The sequence below is a fragment of the Gymnodraco acuticeps genome, unplaced genomic scaffold, assembly GCF_902827175.1.
Source record: "Gymnodraco acuticeps unplaced genomic scaffold, fGymAcu1.1, whole genome shotgun sequence".
NCBI lineage: Eukaryota > Metazoa > Chordata > Actinopteri > Perciformes > Bathydraconidae > Gymnodraco > Gymnodraco acuticeps.
The window spans coordinates 501,544-526,240 of NW_022990692.1; the positions used below are offsets into that span (position 1 = coordinate 501,544).

General features: G+C 39.5%; 1 protein-coding gene across 2 annotated transcripts in view; it reads left to right on the forward strand.

Annotated features, from left to right (window-relative positions):
- Positions 1-10: 10 nt before the first annotated feature.
- The window catches only part of capn1 (calpain 1), a 33,306-nt gene continuing 8,619 nt past the window's right edge, over positions 11-24,697 (forward strand). The window contains exons 1-7 of one of the 2 annotated variants that reach the window (XM_034230379.1): positions 41-187; positions 2,750-2,840; positions 3,330-4,035; positions 8,367-8,436; positions 16,476-16,594; positions 21,979-22,112; positions 23,514-23,682. In XM_034230379.1, the coding sequence (XP_034086270.1) occupies positions 3,781-4,035; positions 8,367-8,436; positions 16,476-16,594; positions 21,979-22,112; positions 23,514-23,682 (747 nt within the window). In that variant the 5' untranslated portion in view covers positions 41-187; positions 2,750-2,840; positions 3,330-3,780. Of the gene's footprint in view, positions 188-2,749; positions 2,841-3,329; positions 4,036-8,366; positions 8,437-16,475; positions 16,595-21,978; positions 22,113-23,513; positions 23,683-24,697 lie in introns of both variants that reach the window. The other variant, XM_034230378.1, reaches the window with a different exon arrangement.

The following is a 24,697-nucleotide window of genomic DNA, read 5'->3' on the forward strand; positions in this document are numbered from 1 at the left end:
ATTGCGCAGACGCAGTGTGAGGTCTGCACATTTGATCATATAGATCAGGGCAGAAGCAGGGCGTTTCTAAAGAAATACGCTGTTAGAGAGCAGAGGAGGGAGTAAAGCCCACGCTAAGCATGGAAGGAAAGCCAAATTGAATATTGAATGTCTAAATAACTGCATTTTTAAGGAAACGTCCGGAAAGGTAATTATAACATTCCTTCATCCAGTATGGTTTGTGTCGCGCTGCTGGAAGCGATCTTAAAATGCTTTTGACATAGCCTGAACTTTTAGAAAACACCAATGAGGAGATCTTAAAGTTTGTGTTGTGAAAACTGCTACCACCCATCTAAAGCAAACTCTTAGCAGTCGGGTACAACTTTCGCGACTCCATTAAACGGTGATATATGTGCCAATGCGTTTAGTTGCGCAAAACCTCTTGTTTTCGATTTCATTCTGCTCACTGTATGCAGAGACGATCTTTGATTTGAGGGAGGCGAGGTGAAGCGAAAAAATGTCGAACAGCTGCTCATGTTGGTCAACTTGAGAAAGTTGCAATCTGACGACACTGTCTGTTTCTCCTCTCAGGGACCACACCTACCATCATGCTAATCTGTGTGAGCCATGCACAGGTATAAACAGTCTTAAATGGCTTGATATCCACGATAATTAAACCACTCAAAATAGTACATGGACACCTTATATTTAAGTGTGTTTGAAGCGAGTCTCTGCTTCCTACTTTGATAAAGATCACTCCAAAAGTCAGCATTTTCTCTCTTTTGTGGACACTGTTTGTGTCTAGTTGCTCTGCAGATCTATTTTTCCCCCATAGCTTGAAACAAACACTTTTGGTATCTCATTTCAAAGTGCTTGGAATATGAACTCTGCATGCAGAAATACACCAGAGGGAGGTCAGAAATGCTTACTCACAACATAAACACTTGTTTACACTTTGTTCCAGTCCTTTATTAGAGATGTGTCTGTTGTTTGTGTTTATTTGTAGTGTTAGGATGGAACCCTTGTCTTTTTCTCTGCAAACAGAATCTACCTACGGGTACAAATAAATAACCTGAACCTGAACCTGAACACTGGAGCTCACACACACCCACAGGCATTAGTTGCAAGCAGCATAAGCAGTTTGAGTTCATGTGTGTGTCGTGAGAAGGAAACCACATTGGACACAGACTCACATCAGCAGAAAAGCAGTAGTGACATATACTGTATTGACGTTTGTATCCTTGTTTGACTTCTGGTAAACCCATGTGGCCCCTGTGTGTCTGTCATTCTGCATATTTTTCCATTTAAAGCTGCCTATCATTGATCAAATAGCATAACACAAGCTAAGAATAACACTTTATGTATGTAACCTAATGCAATAGCTTTGACATAATACAAAAACAAACTATTTTATGGTGTGGGTGCACACATATTTAGGCTACTTATCTATTTGAATAAGCTCATGCAGAGTCTTGAATATTTTTTCTGTATTGGAATTGTGTTGTTTTTACATAGCTGTTGGTTTCTCTTTGTGTCTGGATGTGTAGTCTCCTGCTTGTCATTTCCCATAGATGTCACTACCTGCACTGAGGTGGAGGATATCTGTGTGTGTGTGTGTGTGTGAGGGGTTTCATGGAAGTGTATTTCCCATGCAAGGCTAAATTAAATATTAATTACAGCCAGATTGAACTAACGATGGGCAGAGTGCGCCCCGATAACACGCAGCCAAGATGAAAACCACCAAATGTTTGGGATGTAGGCCTATGGAATATGTTTTACTTTGTTGTTGGGTACATGAGTTAATTTCCTTTAATAACTGTTAGTTATAAACTACTCAGCATTAGGTATATTTGGTGCCTTAAAATGCGACTATGTTGGCTATTTGTGCTGAATATTTATGACTAAACATAAAAAACGACATGTGGTGGTGGTGATGGAAGTCATGGTAATTTATACAAAGAATCCATATTACTAATAAGTATTACATTATTTATGTTACCAATGCCAAAGGGATTTTTAATAAACCTTAATTTGAAGAATACACAAGTCTGAAAATATAGGCCAAATTCTCATGTTTGATTAAGAAAGTAAATATCTGCAAACAAATTCAATGCTAATGTCAGCTTCCACTCCTCGGTTTTGATAGTTGATTCAACAGTACTGCACATTTTGGTCTGTAACAAAAGATAATTGTGTTTAATAGCAACATATTAATGACAGCTAAAGTATCTGTAGTTGTGGTTTAATAATAACTCATAGAAATGACAGAATAATAAACTTTTATATATTTTAGAGTGAAAGTAGGAGTTGTAGCATTAGCAGTGCTACAACTGCTAGCACTACTGTACTGCCTTGTAACAGTTAAAATAATTGTAGTACTCATGCTAGGTAGTAGTAGTTGTAGTACTCTCCTTTGCTAGCAGCAGCAGGAATGGAAATCATATTAAATTTCTCATTATAACTGCAGTCTGCAAAGTTGAACATCTTAATGTGATGTCGTAACCACATGTTCTGTTAGCAGGCACATTTTTCACTCAGTGAAACAGAGATGTTTGTAATGGGTGTGGTGCACGGAGAGCAGTGGAGTTCCTCTGAGTCAATAAGAGCCAAACTATTTTTTAGCTTCTGTTGACAGGCGGCTGAGACTTGAAACAGGAAGAGTGTTCAGCTTGGATAGTGTAATCGCTGTAGTAAAAAAGAGACAGGGCTGAAATACATTTGAAAAAAAAGGAGAGAAGTTAAAAATAAACCATCTGTTTCTGTGTGTTAGAAATAAAATAAAAAGCGACTGGAGGAGGCAAATCTAAGAAGACAAAGAGATGAACTGTTGCAAAGCTCCAGTTCTGTCAAGAGCTTCCACGGTAATAATGACAGTTTACACTTCCTCCTCCATGGTTCTGCTTAATTAAAGAGCCTCAGAGAGCTTTTGCTTGTTCTGGGTTAGAGCTGCCTTCATTGTTCATCAACATTCACGCATACAGCACTCTTTTTTTAGCCCTGTGCACAATGAATAACCCCCCCACCCCTTCATGCACAGAGCGTCCATCCACCACTTCGTTCATACACCTCTTCTGATTAAACATTTACTCTGATTCGCTTCTGACTGACACCGTGTACACATTCAGTGGCACACAGTCAAAGTAGCACGGCCCTGCCTATTGTGACTAATCCCTTTGGCATGTGTGTATATAGTTGACTGAAAAGAAATAGACAGGGCTCGTTTGCCTTTTTAAGCCCTGAATGCACATACTGTATAGACGTTACATATAGGTGTTGCTTTTGTCCAGGTAGAGCTATTTTTGGACTGTCATCTCTGCATACTTTCAAATGTTTTTACTTCTTTCTTTTAGATTGTATCTGCTGTTGGGACCAGGACGCGCCACTCTCCTGTTGACATCTCGTCAGAAAAGCGATTGGTTCTCACTGGGACGATCTGCCTTTGCCATCTCTCTCCAGAGCCTTTTAATCTTCTGCATTTGGAGCCCCTACACTTGTGATTGTTATTGCATTTGAAGCACCCAGCTACAACATAACCACACGTACCGCAACGAAGCAGCAGCCTAGTCAATATTTCATAGCTTCCTAATGGCCACTAATGTTTCATTCTGATTTATGATCAAGCCTTGAAGCCATTAGCACATCATATCAGATAAGCACTGTCGGGGGCTTTACATTAAAACTGAAGCTACACAGTTGCCACATTAATCATTGAGACATCCTAACATCGTATTGTAGTTTCACACCTACAAACATCCGACAGAGAGTGACAGCCGACCCTACAGTTCCTCTCAAAAGCTCAGGATGGAGGAGCCCATTGTCGCCACGGGTATGGCCGCCAAGCTGAGGAGCCAGTGGGACCGTGATGAAGGTCTGGGACAGAATCACAAGGCTGTGAAGTTTCTGGGTCAGGACTACGAGAATCTGAAGGCCCAGTGCCTCCAGGGCAGGAGGCTGTTTGAGGATCATTTGTTCGCTTGTGCCACATCGTCTCTGGGATTCGACGAGCTCGGCCCCAGATCCGCCAAGACCTCCGGCGTCCGCTGGATGAGGCCCACGGTGAGAAATGGAGGGGTCTGGTTAATTTTGGCTGGAAATGTGTCGTAGCTGGGATATTTCTTAACAATTCAGACTTTTAAGAGAGTTTTGTTTGGAGTGGATAGTGTTTCAAAGGCCGCTATTATACTCTTTTTCAACAATATATTATAGGTCTCAGATATACCCAAAACATGTCTCTGAAGTGTTTGGCTACAAATACAAAACAGATAATTGTAGCATCCCATAAATCCCTCTGTTTCAGCCCAGCGGCAAAAGTGTTGATTTTGGCTATAAATGCTAATTAGCTGCTGCTGGCCACGCCCCTCTGAGAGATATAGAGAGGCAAAGTCCCTCCCCTTCCGGTGGACCTCCATGGGACCTTATTTCGAAAAAATTATGTATTGAAGTCAATGGTGAGAGAAAGATTATCTTTCGATCCGGTTTGAATTGTGCCACGAATTACACATATGATGTTTGTCAATTTAAAAGATAATTTTGCAAGTAAAACAAAAAAGTATTTTCCTGAAGCATCCTTCACCTACAGTGTCTCAACTGAAAGAGGACCACAAACACACACACAATATAATACAATTTTGAGATTTGGGGATACTTTTTCTGACATTTTCAACACCAAACATGTCGTTAATGTCTCTGTTTAGTGAACTACAGCAATCTGAAAACCTGTACATTATTTATATCACAATTTATCAGTAGAAAAATGCAGGAAATGCCTTTTTTAATGCAGTATTTTCTGATTTATGGCGCAACACAAAGATATTTTGCTCTGTGCAAACCTTTGACTCTAATATGTCAACAACATGAAACAAGAATATGAACCTGGCTTTATCCAATTTTTACACAAGAGTTCTACATCCTGACACATCCTTCATCTACACTGTCTCAACTGAAAGAGGAAGAGAAACACATTGGAAAATATAATAAAATGTGGAGACTTTGGGATATTTATCTCCCATTCTTTTACTTTTCGGGCATTTTACAGACCAGACATGTCGTTGGCACTGTTTACCAAACTACCACTTTTATCTGAAAAATGCATAAAATGATGCAATATATGTTAAATACATGGTTTATACCTGTAATTACTGGGGTTCCATTTCTTCTGATTACCTAATTTGAGCGTGCACATTTGCGCGCGCAAACCTACCTCTTTTGGATTTGGAAAGGTTGGCATGTATTCTATCACCAGAATGAAACACGTCCAGAAGAATGTCATGCAAAGCTGCCTGCCTGCCTTCCTTTGATTCTCTCTGAACTGCCTGGTCTTTTTAATGTTTAATGTCAACCATTTGTGCAGATAGCATGAAGTAGAAAAGATCGGCGATCGCCGATGCTAGCGTTAGCATTTCTCCCCCGGGCTTAAATTGTGTATTATAGAATGATCACACCGGTGACAGTACTCTTCAAAGGGTTCACGAAATATGGCTACTACTCTTACTGTTTAACATGTTGGGTTACTTCATGTTAAGGCTAATAAAAATGATATGGCTGTAATGCTAACTAACGTGCTAGCTACTAGCTAGGTAGCTAACTTGATCCAGCCACTCCTGGTCCTTTCATCAGACGGGAAGCGAAAGAACAAGCAAGACCCATTGCTGGTATGATAACAACCTGGTACTAAGCACAGGCATCTTGTTAAAGTTATCTTATCTTAGCCAGCGCCATATAGATAGATTCTATCTATATTATTATAGATAGATTCTATCTATATGGCGCTGATTTTAGCTATCTCTTAGTGGAGGAAAACAATTGTGACATCACTTACGCGACTCTGGAATTTGTAGTCTTTCTAGTTGCGTATTTTCCAACAGTTTTACGACAAACTGTGACTTTTTTGACATGGAAATAATTTTTTAAGATTGACAAACATCATATGTGTAATTCGTGGCACAATTCAAATGGGATTGAAAGATAAGTTTTCTCTCTCCATTGACTTCAATACATTATTTTTCCAAAATTAGGTCCCATGGACCGGAAGTAGATGGGCGTGACTTCGCCACTCTATTTGGTTAAAAAGAACACTCTGGGAGGAGATTCAGGTGATAAGGTGGGCGGGTGTTACCTTTGTTGGTTATTGGCTAATGGTTGCACAACCCAAAAAAACACATAGTGGCCAAAATCTGATCATCTGATTTTCAGAGAAAATGAGATGGAATCTTTTTTCCAGAAGCGTCCAAATCTCTTTACACAGGGACACATATTTAAGTATAAAAGACATGAAAAAGTGGATATTGCACAATAGATGACCTTTCAAGCTTAAAAATTGTGCAAAATAAATCCTACGATTGTTGAATCTTGAACATTTTAGATAATGGGCCCTTTTTTGTATTTTTTGGCAATTTATAATCATATGTAAACTTAACATACTGTATAGTATATCCAATAATAAGTACATGGACAATAACATGCAAATAAGAGGCAATGGCCCTTTACTTTAAGAGTTTGTGAGAAAGCTAAACTAACTTTATACGTGATGATTTCATAAAATCCATCAGACATTGACTTATAGCTCTGGCAGTGAGCATGCAACTCTTATTTTATCCCTCCAACTTTTTTATTACCTGCTAGAATATTTTTTCATCATCCCAAGCAGCTCTTCCTCTGCTTGAATTTCATCTGTTGCTTGGCAACAAAACTTTCTGCCCGGGATGATTGGTCCAAATCATTTTAATGTTCCCCGCAACACCAGTCAGGAGTGTGCCGGAGAGGTTTCTTACTCTTCTTCCTGCTTTTCATTGGCCCAAGTATCTACTCAAACCTCCAATCAATCCCTGTGACTGTATCTGCTCAAAAATACCCCGGAACAAAGTGAAACTGATTTCATTATGTGTTATCACGGCAGCCCTGAAGAGACCCATTACGGTTCAATTTGCACATACCGTGACAAGTCGCTGCAGTAATAGAGCAGAGAGCCAAGTCGTGATCTCAGGGGGTCGTGTTAGCTCCTCTTGAGGCTTCTATTTGAGTGTGAGAGCTGCTGTGTGTTGCGTGTAGACCACTAGTGTGTTAACATGCGCTGCTGTGAATCTAATGCTTCCCGGAGTGTTGTTTTTTCGATAAAGTACTGATGTTTTATAATGCATGAGCCCAGCCTGCACAACAGGATCTTTAATATTTACGCCACACAAGAGGGTACATGGTGTTCACATTTCCCCCTAAATCTGTGCTCTGATTGAACCTGAAAAAGAGAACTTAAAGGGATGGTTTTTGAAGAGGGGTTACATGGGGGTACTTATTTATAGTCCGTGTTTTAAGTATAGTAGATGGGGGTTTGCACGCTCTTACTTTGGAGAACCAGAAAGGAGTACTAGCAGGAAGCTAAGCAATATACTATTAGCAATAAACATGTTCAAGCTCCCTAATATCAGTTATGACATGAAGAGAAATCAGTGAAAATATTCCAAATGTATCGTAAACTAATACTAATTTTTAGGTTTCCAAAATACTTTTTGATGCGGTTTCCGTCACAGCAGTACATTGCTTAGCTTTGTGCTTTTTACTTGGTCTGTTTCTGAAAACCGGGGACGTTTTCACTGCCATCTACTTATTACATCGATTAAGGTTGGGTAGCCTGTGTGTGTGTGATTGAGTGTTTCTGTGAATTCAACCATGTGCACAATGGTGTGTTTACATCTGTGTGTGTTTGTGGTGCACAAGACTAAATGTAATATTTATTTTTATAGCTCCATGGGAGGTTTCTCACGCTATACATGCCGAGTCGTAGATGGTTTAGGAGGCAGGAAATGCTAAGAAACAAAAAGATCGCGGACAGGAGAGACTACTTCATAATCTGCATAATAAGCAGAGAGACATTACCGATATGTATAAGAAAACGAACAAGTAAACCAGTGGTTACTCGTCAATTTAGCTTAAAAAATAATGAATAGACCTTTTTAAATGGAAGACATTTCGACTAACACTATGAAAAGCACAGCTTTAAACAATTAAACTAATCTGGGCTGAATTCCATTTAGCAGAACAGAACAGAGCCTTGTTAGCGTTATTAATAACACCTGTGCTTTACCTATTGTGACCAATTAAATGCTGTAAGATAGGCATGTAAAACAGATATCCTGTAACTTAAAACAGACTTATTTGAGACTTATTTCTGAAGTTTAAATGTATGTTTTGCATCAGAAAGCAATCTTAAAGCATACTGTGGAGGTTTGCTATGACATTGTGACTTGTTGAAACCTGTGTTATCCATGCATTGTGTACTTTCTGTGAACAGTCATCGCAGTCAGCATGAGAAACACTGCTCATGTTGTGAGCCTGTAAAATGGATATCTACAAGCAATACTTTTTTAATTTGTTTGTGTTTGTTCTCTTAACAGGAGTTCTGCAAGCGCCCCGAGTTCATCGTAGACGGAGCCACTCGCACAGACATCTGTCAGGGATCTCTGGGTGAGTTCCCATCTGTTTCACTTTAACTAGTGCATCATCCAGCTATTAAAGGTCAGGAGAGGAGTGAAAACACTTCAATGTAATCCTGTAGAAAGTGAGAAATGCTGATAAAAGCTGGAACAAACAGGTGATTGAATATAGAGGCGTGCAAATGGTTACAATCCCATTTCTTGATGCAGGAAATAAATAAATAAAAATATGTAAATGTTGTCTTCTCATTTTATTTGATAAGTGAGACTTGTAAACATACTTTAGCAATTCAACTTTTCTAGTTTTCTTTTACAACTTGTTTTTATTGCACTTTAGAATGTTTTATAATTTATTTTACACATTTTTATAATTTATTTAGCATTTTAAACAGATAAATTGTACATATTTGTTCACTATTTTATATTTTTTTTCTATATAGTTTAGTTTCTCTGCTTGTGGATTTTTTATCTTAATTTTCTATTTTAATTTGTGCCATTGCCACAGGTTATTTTTCTCAGACTTAAGCCTCTCCAGAGCCACATAATAACTGTTTCAAAAGATTAAGAAGTACCACTTAACTGTCTTAATGTGTACAATTGATGTAAGCACAATTCAAATATTGTAAATCATGATCATTTAGTCAAAAGTAAAGAACATCAATGCACATAGAATATTATTTATCAGCTCCTAATGCATCCATGTCAAGAACCCACCTTCCATGTGTAAATAAAACCATAGCCATATTGCGTGGGGTTGAAGCATGGCTGATGACAGGCAGCAGAGCAAACTGAGTGTGAGTGTCAGATGGAGATGGACAGCCTGAAGGAGAGAGAAACGGAGGAGCGTGAACATTTCATAGCATGAGATGTTTCCTGCTCGACACAGAGCTGCATCTATAATTCATGCTTTGTTTCTCTGCCGCACATCTGTAAACAAGGCCACCCCCCCTCTCTGTTTGAGTGGAGGAAGTGACTTCCCCCATCTCCAAATGCAATACTTTACCCAGCCTCAACCCCCTCCCCTCACTCCCAGAGGAGCGGCTAGATTGCAAAACAATAACCCCAAAAATGTTGAGCCGGAAAACACGATGCTTCACTTTGTTTTACAGCCGGAGAGATCTTTATCCACGAGGGTTATCTGTTAGCTGAGCCACCATCTGCTATCGGGATTATATGATAGATAAGAGTGTAAATACAGCCCTGTTTTACAATGACTTTTCATATAAAAGTCCTGTGTATCATTAACCAGCAGTAGATAAACACAGAAACATATCTTGGTAAAATCAAACAAGATTGGGAAGAGGATCTAGTCCAAGCAATAGATGATGAGGTCTGGGATGGCGCATTAGCGAGAGTGAACAATAGTACGTCCTGTTCCAGGCTCAATCTTATACAATTTAAAGTTGTCCACCGTATCTATTACACCAACTCTAAACTCTCCAAAATATACCCTAATGTCACGGATACCTGTAACAGATGCCACATGTCACCAGAAAACATGACTCATATGTTTTGGTCTTGTCCTCGCCTACAAGGATACTGGACAAACATTTTCAAACACCTCGCTGAGGCCTTGGACGTGGTATTGATACCGTGTGCAGAAACTGCCATTTTGGAGTACTAACTGACCACCGAATGATGAGGAGGAAAACTAAGGACAGTATAGCCTTTGCATCTCTATTAGCACGTAGAAGAATACTCCTTGAATGGAAATCCTCAATAGCACCTAAAGCATCTCTATGGCTTAAAGATCTAATGTTATACCTGAACTTGGAGAAGATTAAATATAACCTGAGGGCCTCTTCAGAAATGTTTGAATCTGTCTGGGACTCTGTGATAGCCTACATAGCTGAACTTAAGACACTAAGTTAGGAAGAAAGGGGGGACTATGAATGTATGTTTTTTTTGTTGTATATACATGTATGTATGTGTAAGTATATGTGTGTAGGTATGTACATATATGTGTATATGTGGGTATACATATGTAAACTCTTTTTTTAACATGTAACTCAATGCGAGGAACCTTCAAATCCTCTTTTACCTACACCGGGCGTGCGCCAAATGCTACTCCTTCCACATACTTCCTGATATCTTTTACACCTTTTGAGATATTTAACTTAGTTTGGAGCTTGTCAAAGACGCCTTTTTCAGATTTTAACATTAGTGTGGCAGCTCGTTAAGTCGAGAGTGCTTTGATCTCAAAATAGAGTGCAGGAGAGCCCAAAATGTTTTAAACCTGCCATAATTCTCAAACCCTACACTCCTTGGACACCCTTTTTCATGAAAAACGTAGGAAAACCTCTCCTACGTTGAAAAATAAAAAAATATTAAACAAAATGCCTCTTGAGGGGATGAAGTGACAACAACTTTCAACATGTCTCCATTAAATCCCATTGTAAATTCAGCCTGATCTGTCCTCAGAGCACCAGCTGCACACCTTTAGTAAATCTGCCAAAAATGCCACATTATTGACCCGAAAGTACACAAACAGCAGATTTAGACGCTCCTCGCGGTCCTGACATCCTCCAGCGTTGACATTTTACCGAAAGCAGCTACCGTTTTTAAACTATAGTTAGAAATGTAAGAGGTTTATCTCATTCAGATCAATGGAAAGGCTCTCCTTTTACTGCACATCTCCATGGTAACCTTTGATCTCTGCACACAGGTGTTTGATAACGTCGTCAACATGGTAACCTTTGATCTCTGGGCTTACACACACAGGTGTTTGATAACGTCGTCACCTCAAACACAATCACACAGACGGGACGGGACGGGTGGCGCAGTGGTCTGTGCGTTTGATCATCAGATCAAGGGGGCGTTGGGGAACTCCAGTTCGAAACCCGCTCTGTGTGTATGATCTGTATGTGTAATGTGTATTTGTAAAGCGCTTTGAGAGTCATTGATAAAGCGCTATAATAAATATAAGGATTATTATTATTATTATTACAGACTGTCTCAGCCTTTCTGTCTGATGGAAACTTCATACTGACTTCAACACGTTCCACATATTTTATACATTATTGGTGACGTATGGTTTTAGTTCAAACGTTTTAAAAATATTCTGCTGCTTTTCAAAGCGTTTTTACTTTCTTTTCTCATCTTAATACACATTCATTCACTACTACTAAGACCAAACTAAGGCGATACGCAGGGCTGGCACCATGTCCTTTACCCCCGCTCCTCAACGACGCCCACCAAAATCACCGCAGAGACGCGCACCATCTCTCCCGTCTTCATCACCGTGCCTACGTCAACCACCTCCCCCCCTGGCAGCATGTCCTCTACCCCCGCACCATGTCCCACGTCTCCATCACCGTGCCTACGTCAACCACCTCCCCCCCTGGCAGCATGTCCTCTACCCCCGCACCATCTCGCCCGTCTCCATCACCGTGCCTACGTCAACCACCTCCCCTCCCTTCAAGAAAGCATCTGCAGTCTCTGAAGCCTGATAAGGATGTGTGTGTACAAAACGCTGCAAACTGATATCTGCTGGGTCCAGGCTCAAGGGCAAATGGCACTCTCAACTCTTTCCAGGACATGCCAGGGCCCTGCCTGCCTGTAGCTTTGCCGATATCTGTGTTTATGGGTAATAACTGTTTTGTGTTCTTGATAGCTATGGACTGACTCAGCATCTGACGGAGCCCACGCACAATAAGGGGCACACTCTGGACTTAATTATCTCAAAGGGTCTGAATATCTCTAAGGTTGTGGTGACTGATGTTGCACTCTCTGATCATTCCTGTGTTTTCTTTGAGAGCTCTATTTCTGTTCACAAAAATGTTCAAAAAGAGATAACCACAAAGCGATATTTAACTGAAAATACTAGGGAAATGTTTACTCAGAATTTTTCTTCCACACTTGCCCCTGCTAACATCTCAATAAATGAGCTAGTAGATCATTTTAATTAAAAATGTTATAGATGCCATTGCTCCAACTAAGGTAAAGGAAGTGTCTGGCAAGAAAATATCTCCATGGAGAAAGGCCATGAGCGTGAAAACAGAAAAAAGAGAATGTCGAAAAGCTGAACGCAGGTGGCGAAAAACAAATCTCCAGGTTCACTTTGAAATCTATAAAGAGAGACTTGGCCTTTATAATTTGGAATTGAAAAACGCACGACAATCGTTCTTCTCTGACATCATTACCAAAAACAAAAACAACGCACATGCTTTGTTTGCTACCGTCGACAGACTAACTAACCCCCCAGTGTCAGTAGCCTCTGAATTTCTATCCACCAGGGCGTGCAATGATTTTGCCTTTTTCACTGACAAAATTCAGAAAATCAGACAAGCAGTCAGTGCCTCTGCATCAGGAACAGCAAATGTGTTGTCTCTGTGTCCACTTAACATCAATTCAAACACCATGACACAATTCCATCAGATTAATGATAAAAACCTAGAGGACATTATACAACTTCTGAAATCCTCCTCCTGCTGCCTTGATATTATTCCAACAGGATTTTTCAAAGATGTTTTGCCTTGCATGGCCTCAGATCTACTTCATATAGTAAACAAATCTCTTCACTCAAGTATTTTTCCACAGGCCCTGAAAACTGCAGTCATTAAACCGCTCTTAAAAAAGAATAATCTAGATGCTTCAGTAATGAACAATATCAAAACCTCCCATTTCTAGGTAAAATCATTGAAAAAGTTGTTTTTCAACAGTTGAGTAATTTCTTGCATTTAAATAACTGTTTCGATGTGTTCCAGTCAGGCTTTCGTCCAAACCACAGCACTGAGACTGCTCTTGTAAAGGTCTTTAATGACATCCACTTAAACACAGACAGTGGCAGAACTTCAGTGTTGGTATTATTAGATCTCAGTGCTGCGTTTGACACTGTTGACCACAACATATTACTCGACCGACTGGAGAACTGGGTGGGACTTTCGGAAACAGTTCTGAATTGGTTTGAATCCTACTTAAAGGACAGAAACAACTTTGTTTCTATAGGTAAATACACATCTGAGTTGACAAATATGACATGTGGGGTTCCTCAAGGCTCCATCTTGGGGCCTCTTCTCTTTAACATCTACATGCTACCACTGGCTCAGATAATGAAAAACAACAAAATAAGTTACCATAGCTATGCAGATGACACACAAATTACATAACAATTTCACCAGGAGACTATGCTCCAATTCAAACACTGAGTAAGTGCATTGAACAAATCAATGACTGGATGTGTCAGAACTTTCTCCAATTAAACAAAGATAAAACTGGTTTTTGGAGCCAAGTCAGAACGTATAAAAGTTAGCGCTGAGCTTCAGTCTGCAATGTTCAAAACAACAGATAAAGCCAGAAATCTAGGTGTAGTCATGGACTCTGACCTGAGTTTCAACAGTCACATTAAAACAGTTACTAAATCAGCCTACTATCACCTAAAGAATATATCTAGGATTAAAAGACTAATGTCACAGCAGGATTTGGAAAAACTTGTCCATGCTTTTATCTTCAGTAGACTCGACTACTGCAATGGTGTCTTCACAGGTCTCACTAAAAAATCTATTAGAAAGCTGCAGCTGATTCAGAACGCTGCTGCTCGAGTCCTCACTAACACTAAGAAAGTGGATCACATCACTCCTGTTCTGAAGTCTTTACACTGGCTTCCTGTGTGTCAAAGAATATATTTCAAAATACTGCTGCTGGTTTATAAAGCACTGAATGGTTTAGGCCCAAAATACATTTCTGACCTCCTGCTAAATTATGAACCATCCAGATCTCTCAGGTCTTCAGGGACTGGTCAGCTTTCTGTCCCCAGAGTCAGAACTAAACATGGAGAAGCAGCGTTCAGTTATTATGCTCCAAATATCTGGAACAAACTCCCAGAAACCTGCAGGTCCGCTACAACTCTGACTACTTTTAAATCCAGACTGAAGACTTTTCTTTTTGTTGCTGCTTTTAATTTAACTATTCATATCTTAAACTGCACTGTAACTTTTATCCATGTACTTTTTCTTTTAATGTTTATTTTATTAGCTTTTCTTTTTAATGACTGATTTTAAATGCCATTTTCTTAATGTCTTTCGTTTTTTGTAAAGCACTTTGAATTGCCTTGTGTTGAAAAGTGCTATATAAATAAACTTGCCTTGCCTACTACTTACATTTAATATCTAACTCCTTCAGCCTACTTTCAGCTGCAGAAACCATTCAACTATTACATTATTCAGCTATTTCAGGACATTGAGGCTATACTTTTTATTGTTTATAGCTTTTTTAAACCTTTTCTTTTAAATATTAAGCTCTTCACTATTTTTCCTACTCTTCCAGTTTAACATTTCACTTTCAAGTTTTCAAAGTCATTGCAATGCATTTGAGCTGTAACAACTTTGATTCAAATCATTTCACTTTTCTGCATTTCTCCGCTAAGTTCAGCAACACACTAACTTGGTTTTTGTTGCTAAAAGCAGCTACAGAGATTCTGCTAATAAAATATTCAGATTTTTCTGCATTTTTAGCTAAATTCAGCAACAAATTTACACAGTTTACAGCATTTGCACGCATTTTCAGCAGGAAATGCATTTTCTAGTTTCCATTTAATGCTTCTTTATATTCTACTGCACTACATTTCAGAGGCAATATTGTACGTCTTACTCCAGTAGATATTATATTGTATTTAACACTCTATAATTTACTTTTTATATAAAAACACATGATATGCTGATATAATATGATGCAGTACTACCTATCAATCATGTGTTCAACAAAGTCTGGCTCCTAATTTACAAATTACAAGATTAAAAGTGTGATACAAACAAGATAATATTCTTTGATCATATAATACTTTGAAAGAGCCATTTTGCATACTTTTACTATTGATTTACAATTAGCAGATAATACTTCATGTTAGATTAGATGAGATTACATGTTACTTGTTAGACGCTTCTATCCAAAGTGATTTACATACTCAATACTGTGGGCAATCCCCACAGGAGCAATTTTGGGTGAAGTGTCTTCAGGGACACAACGACATGCTGACTGCAGTGGGTTTGAACCTGTGACCCTCTGGTCCACACACCAGCGCACTAACCCACTGTGCCACACGCCTCCCTCGTATGTAACTGAAATGGGCCATTATGCAGAATGAGTGCTTTTACTCCCCTGTACTTTCATTACATTTTGATGTTGATACTTGTAATGGAGTATTTAAAGACCATAGTATTTCTATTTGTACCTACAGTAAGTTCAGGATCTGCATACTTTATCCACCTCTGATACTATCTCAGCTCGCATGCCTTCGTGTGTAAAAGCACGATGGTCAAAATTACGTTCCGAGAGACTTGTGACTCTATGTCCTTGTAACAGCACTTATTGTGGAGCTTTGGTAGTTTCTGCGCTTCTCTTAATGGAACAAGTGCCTCTCCCATTTCCCCGAGGGCTCAGCTTGTTCAAACAGAGTTCAAGGCTCTTCTCTTCACTGGGAAAATTCCACTTTCACAAGGGTCTTCCCTGAGGCTGGAAGCATTATCTCAGCAGCATGAGTGATGAAGAGATTTATGAAGAATAGTGTTTTGCTCTCTGCTAATATTGGAACAGATGTAGAGAGTCTGTTCAATTTGAAATTAGCAGTGGAAGAAAAAGTACTCGGATGTTTAACTTAAGTACAAGTTGTAATACTAATTTGTAAAAATCTAAAGCGAAAGTACAGAAGTATTGATATCAAATTATACTTAAAATACCAAAAGTTATAGTACTTGTTATGCCTTACTGCCCTTTTCAGAATCGTATACAGTCAAATGTATCAGTAATATTTGTATTAGCTTTTAATCTATCTGACTTATTTTTGTCAATTGAACGTAGTGGTGTAAACAGTAGAATATTGGCTTGTGTAATGTCATTAGCCTACATTGGAAATACTCAGGTTAGGTACAAGTTCCTCAAAATTGTACTAACGTGCAAATATATAATTTTGAGTAAATATACTTTATTACTATAGAAAGTAGTCAAGTGTCGGAACCCTGCTTCACATATATTACCTGCTGTCATTCTAGTGAACGCTTAGATGTGATATGGTAACTTTTTGTTATGTTAGTTCAGGGTAATAAGAAGTGTGTGTGTGCGTGTGTGTGTCCTCAGGCGACTGCTGGCTGCTGGCGGCCATCGCCTCGCTGACCCTGAACGACAACCTCCTCCACCGAGTGGTTCCTCACGGACAGGGCTTCCAGCAGGGATACGCCGGCATCTTCCACTTCCAGGTGAGAGCAGCTTCACTTCCTGCATCTAAACACACAACACAACAAAGTATAAAAACCTTCTTTCATCAAACCCTAAGGACGTTCACATTGTAGGGGAATTCCTGCAGTTGTGACCTTTTAGTTTCAGCAGCCAGTAGTTCAGTGCCAGCTCTCTTCATAATGTGTTTCTGCCAACTCTTCATGTTGGGTCATTTCCTGTTTGGTGCACCACATGGTTTTGCAAACTGTTGGTGTGAAATAACAAAGAGTTTGTTTTCTTCTGGTGTGGAACAGCTTATTTTCTCACTTTTTGTTTTTTGCTTGACTTCCCATAGCAGGCAGAGTAGTGTTGCGTTCAGGTGCCACAATAGATCTCGATAGTTTTCCTTCCAGCTGATTTGTTGCTCCTGTGAACGATGTTGTTGTTCTCTCGCTGTGAGTAGATGCATGATGTCGTTTCTCTTTTGAAACTTAGTCACAGGGCGATCACCGATGCTGTCTTTTCAATATATTTCACCTTTTTCAAACCTTATTTTGTTTATAGAAAGAAAAACTGAGAAGTTTACAGATTGTTTTCTTTTGCTACAGTTGCACGCTATGCAGCTCTTGCGGCCCGTCCATACAGCGGCGTTGGAAGCTTCTTCCCATTCACTTTGAATGGGGTGACATCACTTTTCGCCGAACTGCATTGTGGGAAGCAGAGCGGAGCTTTCCTGGCGTTTCAGGCTGCAAAAGTTGAGCAATGTTCAACTTTTGAAGCTTCTGAAGCTTTCGGTGGAAGCGTCAGCCAATCAAATCATATGCCAGTACAAGCTCTAGCCAATCAAACCGCTGCTTGTGTGTCAGGGGCGGGAGATTCATGTGATTGGTTGTTGGTCGAGCTTCAGACACGCCCGCTGGCAAGCTTTTTCCAAAGCCGCTGTGTGGACGGGCCGTTACTGTTATCTGAAATGGCGCTGAAATTATAAGCGATAAAGGGATTATAAGGCAGAGAGGAAGTTCAGTGAAAACAATTTTACTATTATCTTTTTAGTAATTATGTTATCTCTTTCTCCTGTGAAGAATTCCTGATTTCTCCTTTATTACTAAACTGAATCCTTTTGGGTGTTTAACTCAACGAAAAACATAATTTTGCAGAATGGCACCTAGATACAACGAGGTAATTTATGGTTCAAAAATGAAACTAATCTGCAGCGGGAATCATACAAATCTGCAAAACCAGTCCGTCAGGAAGAAATGTAACTCTTTTTTTTTTTTCTCCCCCATGAATTTCCCAGAGAGAACAAGGAATTAAAACAGCACGCCTCAATGAATAATGCCAGATAACTGACTTCTCAGATCCACGCCCATTCAGTCCATAAGTCAATAGACCTGGGAGGATTTGAGTCACCGTCACACTGTTTTAAACACACTCTCCTAAACCGACAACCATTTCCTTATCACTAACCGAAAGAAGATATTATCAGTGATTTCTACAGAGAAAACTAAACTACTGTTAACAATCAAACATCTATGTGTTTAAAGTATCACATCTACTTCCTGAAGGACCACTCCTGACATGAAATAGTCAACATGTATTCTATCCTTACGGCACGAGCATCTGGCCTTAGCAGCTGGACTTTGCTTTGTACACAAAATACTCCAGACCCACACATGAACACACGCAGCATGCACATTGGAAACGAATCATTAGTTGCTGCACAAAGCATTCATGCAGTCCAGTCGGAGATAGGGAAATATGTGTGGTGTAAAGTTATGAGAAGCTCAATTTGAATGTAGTATAAATAACAAGCAAAATGAATGCAATATAAAAGTACTTCCATAATCGAGAAATGTCATGAAGTGATTCAAGAATGGTCTCCATTGGATTCCATTGTTTACTTCCATATCATAATGACATCTCACTGTAACACTTGCGCTTCTATTGGCTAGCGCTCAAACCCATGTACGTGATAGGCTAAGACATCACTGGCAGTTGATCACAACAGCGGCCAGCTAACCAATCAGAGCAGACTGGGCTCTGGTTTCAGACAGAGGGTGAAAAGAGGTGCTGCAGCACAGGCAGTATGAGAAAAAGCTTTTTGAACATTGAAGCATGGAAACATGTCACGGTAGAGACACAAAGTACAAATATATAAACCTGCACATGGGCATAGTAGGGCCCCTTGTAAAAAAACACCTTATTTATATGATGGCCAATCCTTTTCCTTTTAGCAATCACTTCTTAAGATAATGAACACATTCCCGTACTTTGGGATTAATGCACTTTGAGTTGGCCGCCCTCCTTTTGATGCAGATAGAATTTGCCAACCAGACTGTCAGCCTGCCAAGCGTTGACATGAGAGACAGAACAAGGAAGTGAAACAGGGAACAGAGGGGGAGCTCTCATACATCAAAGACACATATTACAACCGTAGGAACTGACCCAAAATGTAAAACACACACACACACACACACACACACACACACACACACACACACACACACACACACACACACACACGTTTCCACATGTCTGCTGGGGCTGGTGTCTCACTTACTGCAAAGTCAGCCGAGGGAGAGCCGAATATTTGGCCCATTTTTCACCGAATATTTCCCGAGATCTTTATGAATATAGACATACTTGTTCTCTCTGCTAGGATGAGTGGAAATAATACTTTCATTTGCTCTGAAGGCTTGTAAATGCATGCATGTGGTTAATGTACATGCATGAAATAGCTTGTGAAAAGCTTTCCATTTAGTATCAAGTTGCCCTACTTTCATCACTTTCTATTCTATGTTTTTAGCCTCTATTCACTGTGTTTGCATTGCAGCCAAGAATTGTTTTCATTCTTTCCTTTTTCCATAACTTGCAGTTTCTATTTTTTTTCAAGCATGTTTCCATTCTCTGTTCCCTTTTGCGTGCTGTTGAGTCTTCCAGGGATCTCCCTTTGTAACGGTTTGGATCCGGTAAGCCTGTGGATTAATTTCCCAGACCTAGATGAGTCATCCCAAAATATAATTATGAGGGCTGCTGGCAGTGTGAATTTTAAATGGGAGGAAAAGGAGGAAGTCTGTGCGAAGGAGGCAAAACAAAAGGTGGGGGAATATATTATAAACTAGGCAATCTCAGTCGCAAACAAATGAAACAGAACTGCGGCATATTTCACACAGAAAGTCTGAGCATTTTATTGAATTCTGTTTAGGATTCATCTTGCTTTAAGGCTGCAAGTTATGACACACATGTGGAAGTTAATTTCCCCCAGTGAGGCTGGGAGATAAATGCTCAGCAATGTGAGTGTGACAGATTAGCATGAAAAGTGTGTGTGTGTGTGTGTGTGTGTGTGTGTGTGTGTGTGTATGTGTGTGTGTGTGTGTGTGTGTGTGTGTGTGTGTGTGTATTGTGTTGTCTTCAGTCAGCCGTGTTGTGACACAGTTCCTCCCAGAGGTGGGTTCAGCTCTGCAGAGCAACTCATCCATCTATCGTCCATGTTGCTGTACACACACATTCTGACATGAGGCACAATCTGTAAAATCACATACATGCACACACACTCAAGCTGTGGCTTTTACGTGCCAAATGACAAGCGTGCAACCTCCTTCCCCACTCTGTCATACAAACCTAATTATGTTGACAAAGATATATTTCTTTCATTACACTGAAACAGGCTTATCGGGCCCAGGCCCAGGGGCCAAAGAGTTAATCAAATATCTCTATAATCGTCACTAAACGACTTCAAAGAGACGCAAAACAACCACAAATATACTCTTAATGTATGCAAAACATCCAAAAGGACTACAAAGAAATATATAAAGACTAAAAATAGACACAAAACAACTATATGAGATGCTAAACAACTAAACATAGATGCAAAACAATCCCCAAACAGTTATGCGGTTCCAATCAAGATATACAATCATCAATATGAACAGAGTTACACATTTTACATTTATGTTAGTTAGCATTAAAACACCTTCAAACAGTCATAACACTTTAACATATCACATTTAAATCTTAGTTTAGCATTACGCTGATTTCGGTTTAGCAACACCATAGTCTTACGTAGAAAGATGGTTATTTCAGCCTGTTGTGTTTAAATAAAGGCTCTTTTGGAGGGTAGAAGTTGGTATTAAAACATGCCAGAAGTCAATCGTAGGACATCGTTAGCAAGTCTGAGCATGCACAGGTTGTCAGGTGCTTGAAAGCAGTGTGCCATATGGCCAGTTGTATTTGCATACAAATGGATTTGATAATATAGTTAACGGTTTCATTTATAGGTTAATGTTCCAGGTCTTACTGCAGCCAGTAAGTAAAGTAAATGCTGTATCTTCTTACAAATCATTTCTATATGATGAATCTGTGAAAAAGTGGCGTCTATTACAACACCCTGGTTTTTGTTTAAAGAGACTTCAGATACAGAATATATATGTTGTTGGCCTCTTCTGCCCTCTGCTGGCCAACAGCCACACAGCAATGCATTTGTCTTTTAATCTCCTTTTGAAAACATTTCAGAGAAACTAACCTCTCCTTTATTAACCTGAGTTCACCTGCTGCATTTCAAGCTACATATCTCAACCAGTCCTGCAAGCAAACCATCGGCTTACAGACCAAAGCAGCTGGAATTTGCTGCACCTTGTTTACCTTCAGTATGTCTAGTAATGATGCATAGCAATCAGGCGAGCCTACATTTTGAAGATGATGCATCAGGAGACAAAAGTGTTGCAATGCATCAGGTGAACTGAGGTTAATGGTTTTAGGGTTTTCTGAATAGTTTTCTCACGTTATGCTTAAATACCACGTGGCTGCGTGCCTGTTGGCCAGCAGGGAGCAGTACATCTAACACAACATCAGAAATCTATCCTGAAGCAAAGCATTTGAATAAAGTTCATTTTGTAATGTGCCACCATGTTCCTGTAAAGCTCAGACTCATCTCTGGGTGTGCCGGATGTTCTGGCATCAAGGTGTAAATTACATTCTGGAGATGTGACATGGATTCAAATAGAGGCCTCCTAGTCTAGACTATATCTACACTAATGCTGCTATACTTTAAAACGTTTACCCTCACCTTTGCCCACTTGAACTGAGAAACTTTAAAGTCCCCGAAATGGATAACTCCAGACTCCAGCTGTTAGTGTAGTTTTTCTGAAGAGCTAATTGAGAAACTAGTTGTACTTGCAGCAGGTTTATCTGTCCTCTTTATTTCCACATTATTAATGGAAAGTAAATGTATTGAAAAACAGCTTTAAGGTACTTATTAAAATAAAAAGCTTAAGAAAAACTCACTATATCTCTCTAGTCCTGGGTTTGATGAATGACCGGCAAGCTTTATAGTTGAAATACATGACTTTATCTCCCTTCAATAGTTTGTGTATCTTTTGTAAACTTTGTCAGTTTTAATACTGGTGTTTTCTCGTGTCTCGTGCAGTTCTGGCAGTTTGGCGAGTGGGTGGAGGTGGTGATCGATGACCGGCTGCCGGTGAAGGATGGGAAGCTGCTGTTTGTCCACTCGGCAGAGGGGACCGAGTTCTGGAGCGCACTGCTGGAAAAGGCCTACGCAAAGTAAGACTGACGGACGTAACAAACTGAATAATGCTGTTTAAATGCCACTATATCAAATTCATATTGTTGTTGCTTCCAGCTTTAACTTGCCCACATCATACCTTGAATGGTAGCTACATTTGACTACATTTTGGTTGTTTAAAGGGGACATATTTTATTTGTAAGGTTCATAATTGTATTTTGGGTTTCTAATACAACATGTTTACATGCCTTGATGTAGAAAAACACATTATATTTCTCATAATTCCTGTCTAATTATATCCGTATTTACCATCTGTTTGAACTGCTCTATTTTAGTGCCTGTCTCTTTAAGAACACTTAAACAGCCAGGTTTGCTGTGATTGGTCAGTTTTTATGCATCTGCATCACAATTGCAACAGTGTTTTAATAATTTCATACGATTTAAATGCACCTTTCCCTGCTTTATAATCAATTGTACAAAATGGGACGATTGCTGCTTTTTCGTTAGCTCTGTCGACACAATTTCAGTGTCTGTAATGAATTGAAGATATTATTACACAAGCACACTTCAAATTAACATTCTTTGTTATTTATTCCAGTTAGCAGCCCATATTTATGCTCAATCCATCTTAATATAAATACAACATAATGAATATGGGCATAGGCGGCGCATGAGGCTCAGGTTTGGGAAGGCTAAATAACTTTTTTTACCTGACGCTGCCCGCCCCCGGCGTCTATAGAAAAGAGATCAACTCAGTGAAAGCACCGCCTGCTGACCAATCAGAGCTCAGGGTGCAGAGTTTAAATCTATCAAGTCATATTACAGGATAAAGGAAATACAGTTTAAACTGCTGTTGCTAGCCTTCCCTAGCCTATAGTACCCGCCACCCCTGAATATGGGTCTGCTCAAGTTGTAGTCTCAGTATTTCACTCTCACTCAGATGATCCCAAGTTAAGGCCTGTTGAGGACCGTAGTTTGAGGCACGACTTTGTACAATGAAGCCTGTCGTGGGAGAGTTTCTGGATGTAGAAAATCTTTCCTTGGAACACCATTGACACACACTTGAGAGAGACTGCAGCTGCTCTGGTGCACAGCTGTGGTCTCAGTTGTAAATCTGGTTAGCTGTTATAGTGAATCACAGCATTGTTTGAGTAAGTGTCAGCGTGCCAAGTGAAGGGGGCTTCCCAGTTAAGAGCAGAGAAGAAACGCTAAGAGTGTGATGTAAAAAGCAGGATTTATGCATGGTTACATTTACTGTATGAAGGTACTGTATATGGTAGTGTCGCACAGTGTGGAGCAGTAAGTGTTTATTAACTGTTCCCCCTTAGCAACAGTCCAGTCTATAGATTCCCTTTAAGGCCTGCAAGTATATCTAATATTCCCTTTTGTACTGTATTTGAAAGAGTTGTAATCCTCATTAATCTGCTGTTGTGTCCCAGGTTGAACGGCTGTTATGAGGCTCTGTCAGGGGGCAGCACGTCCGAGGGCTTTGAGGACTTCACGGGCGGCGTGACTGAGATGTTCGACCTGAGTAAAGCCCCCTCCGACCTCTACAACATCATCAGCAGGGCCATAGAAAGAGGGTCTCTGCTGGGCTGCTCCATAGACGTCAGTACTGCAACTTTCATGCTTCAGCTTTGAAGTTATTTCCAGCCTTATATTTACCATATATACATGAGAGTGGTATCAATCGTATTCAGGGAAAAAGGAAATAAGCATTACTCAAAATGTCCAACTACTCCTTTAACTCGTTTGCGATTGACAGTTCAAAAAGGACAGTTGTATTTCATACGATGAAAAGAAAGAGCCTGTTGTAAAGAAAAAATGAAAACATGCCGTTATCTAAGTTTGTATTACATTTCGGCTGCGTTTTACTTTAAAAAGGCAACCTTTTTCTTAGTGCCCCATTTTCCTAACTTCCACTCACTTTTCTTTTTTTAAATCACACTTAAATGATTAACCTCAAAGTTATATGATACAGTACTGGAGTTATCAGTTGAATCAATTCATTAAACAACTCATTTCAAGTAGTAATGGTACCAAAAGTGAAGATTTTCCTGCTTTTTCTTTTTGGATCATCTTATCTCTTATTCAGAATCAGAATCAGAATACCTGTATTAGTCCCACAGAGGGGAAATGTATGTAGTTACAGCAGAAAAAGAGCCACAGACAGCTTAATGTTACATATGTTACATGCATTAAAAAGTACTAAGTAAAAAAAAAGTTATGATATAAGTTATTCACTTCTCTGTGCTTTTTGTTTAATTGTAAAATACACTTCAGGTAGTGTTTTATACCAAATACTTTGCGAGAATACAATCATTATCAAGTGTTTAATAATGAAAACAGTAGGTTGTAGTGCTTTGTCACTTCTTACAAATCCAATAGGGGACAGTAAATATTTGTATTACCGTATCTAACACAACACGTACTTTAATTTGACCCCCTGTGAGGGCAGGTGAAAGGTAAACAAATAGCCAGACATGCTGAGCGTGGAAGTCCAATGGTTGGGAGGATTTTCACAAGGGGGCACGGGAAACCAAACAGATTCAAACTACGTTTACATCATAGAATACAGAAAGTATATTAAACTTACTAGCACTTAAAATAGAGAATTGTTGTT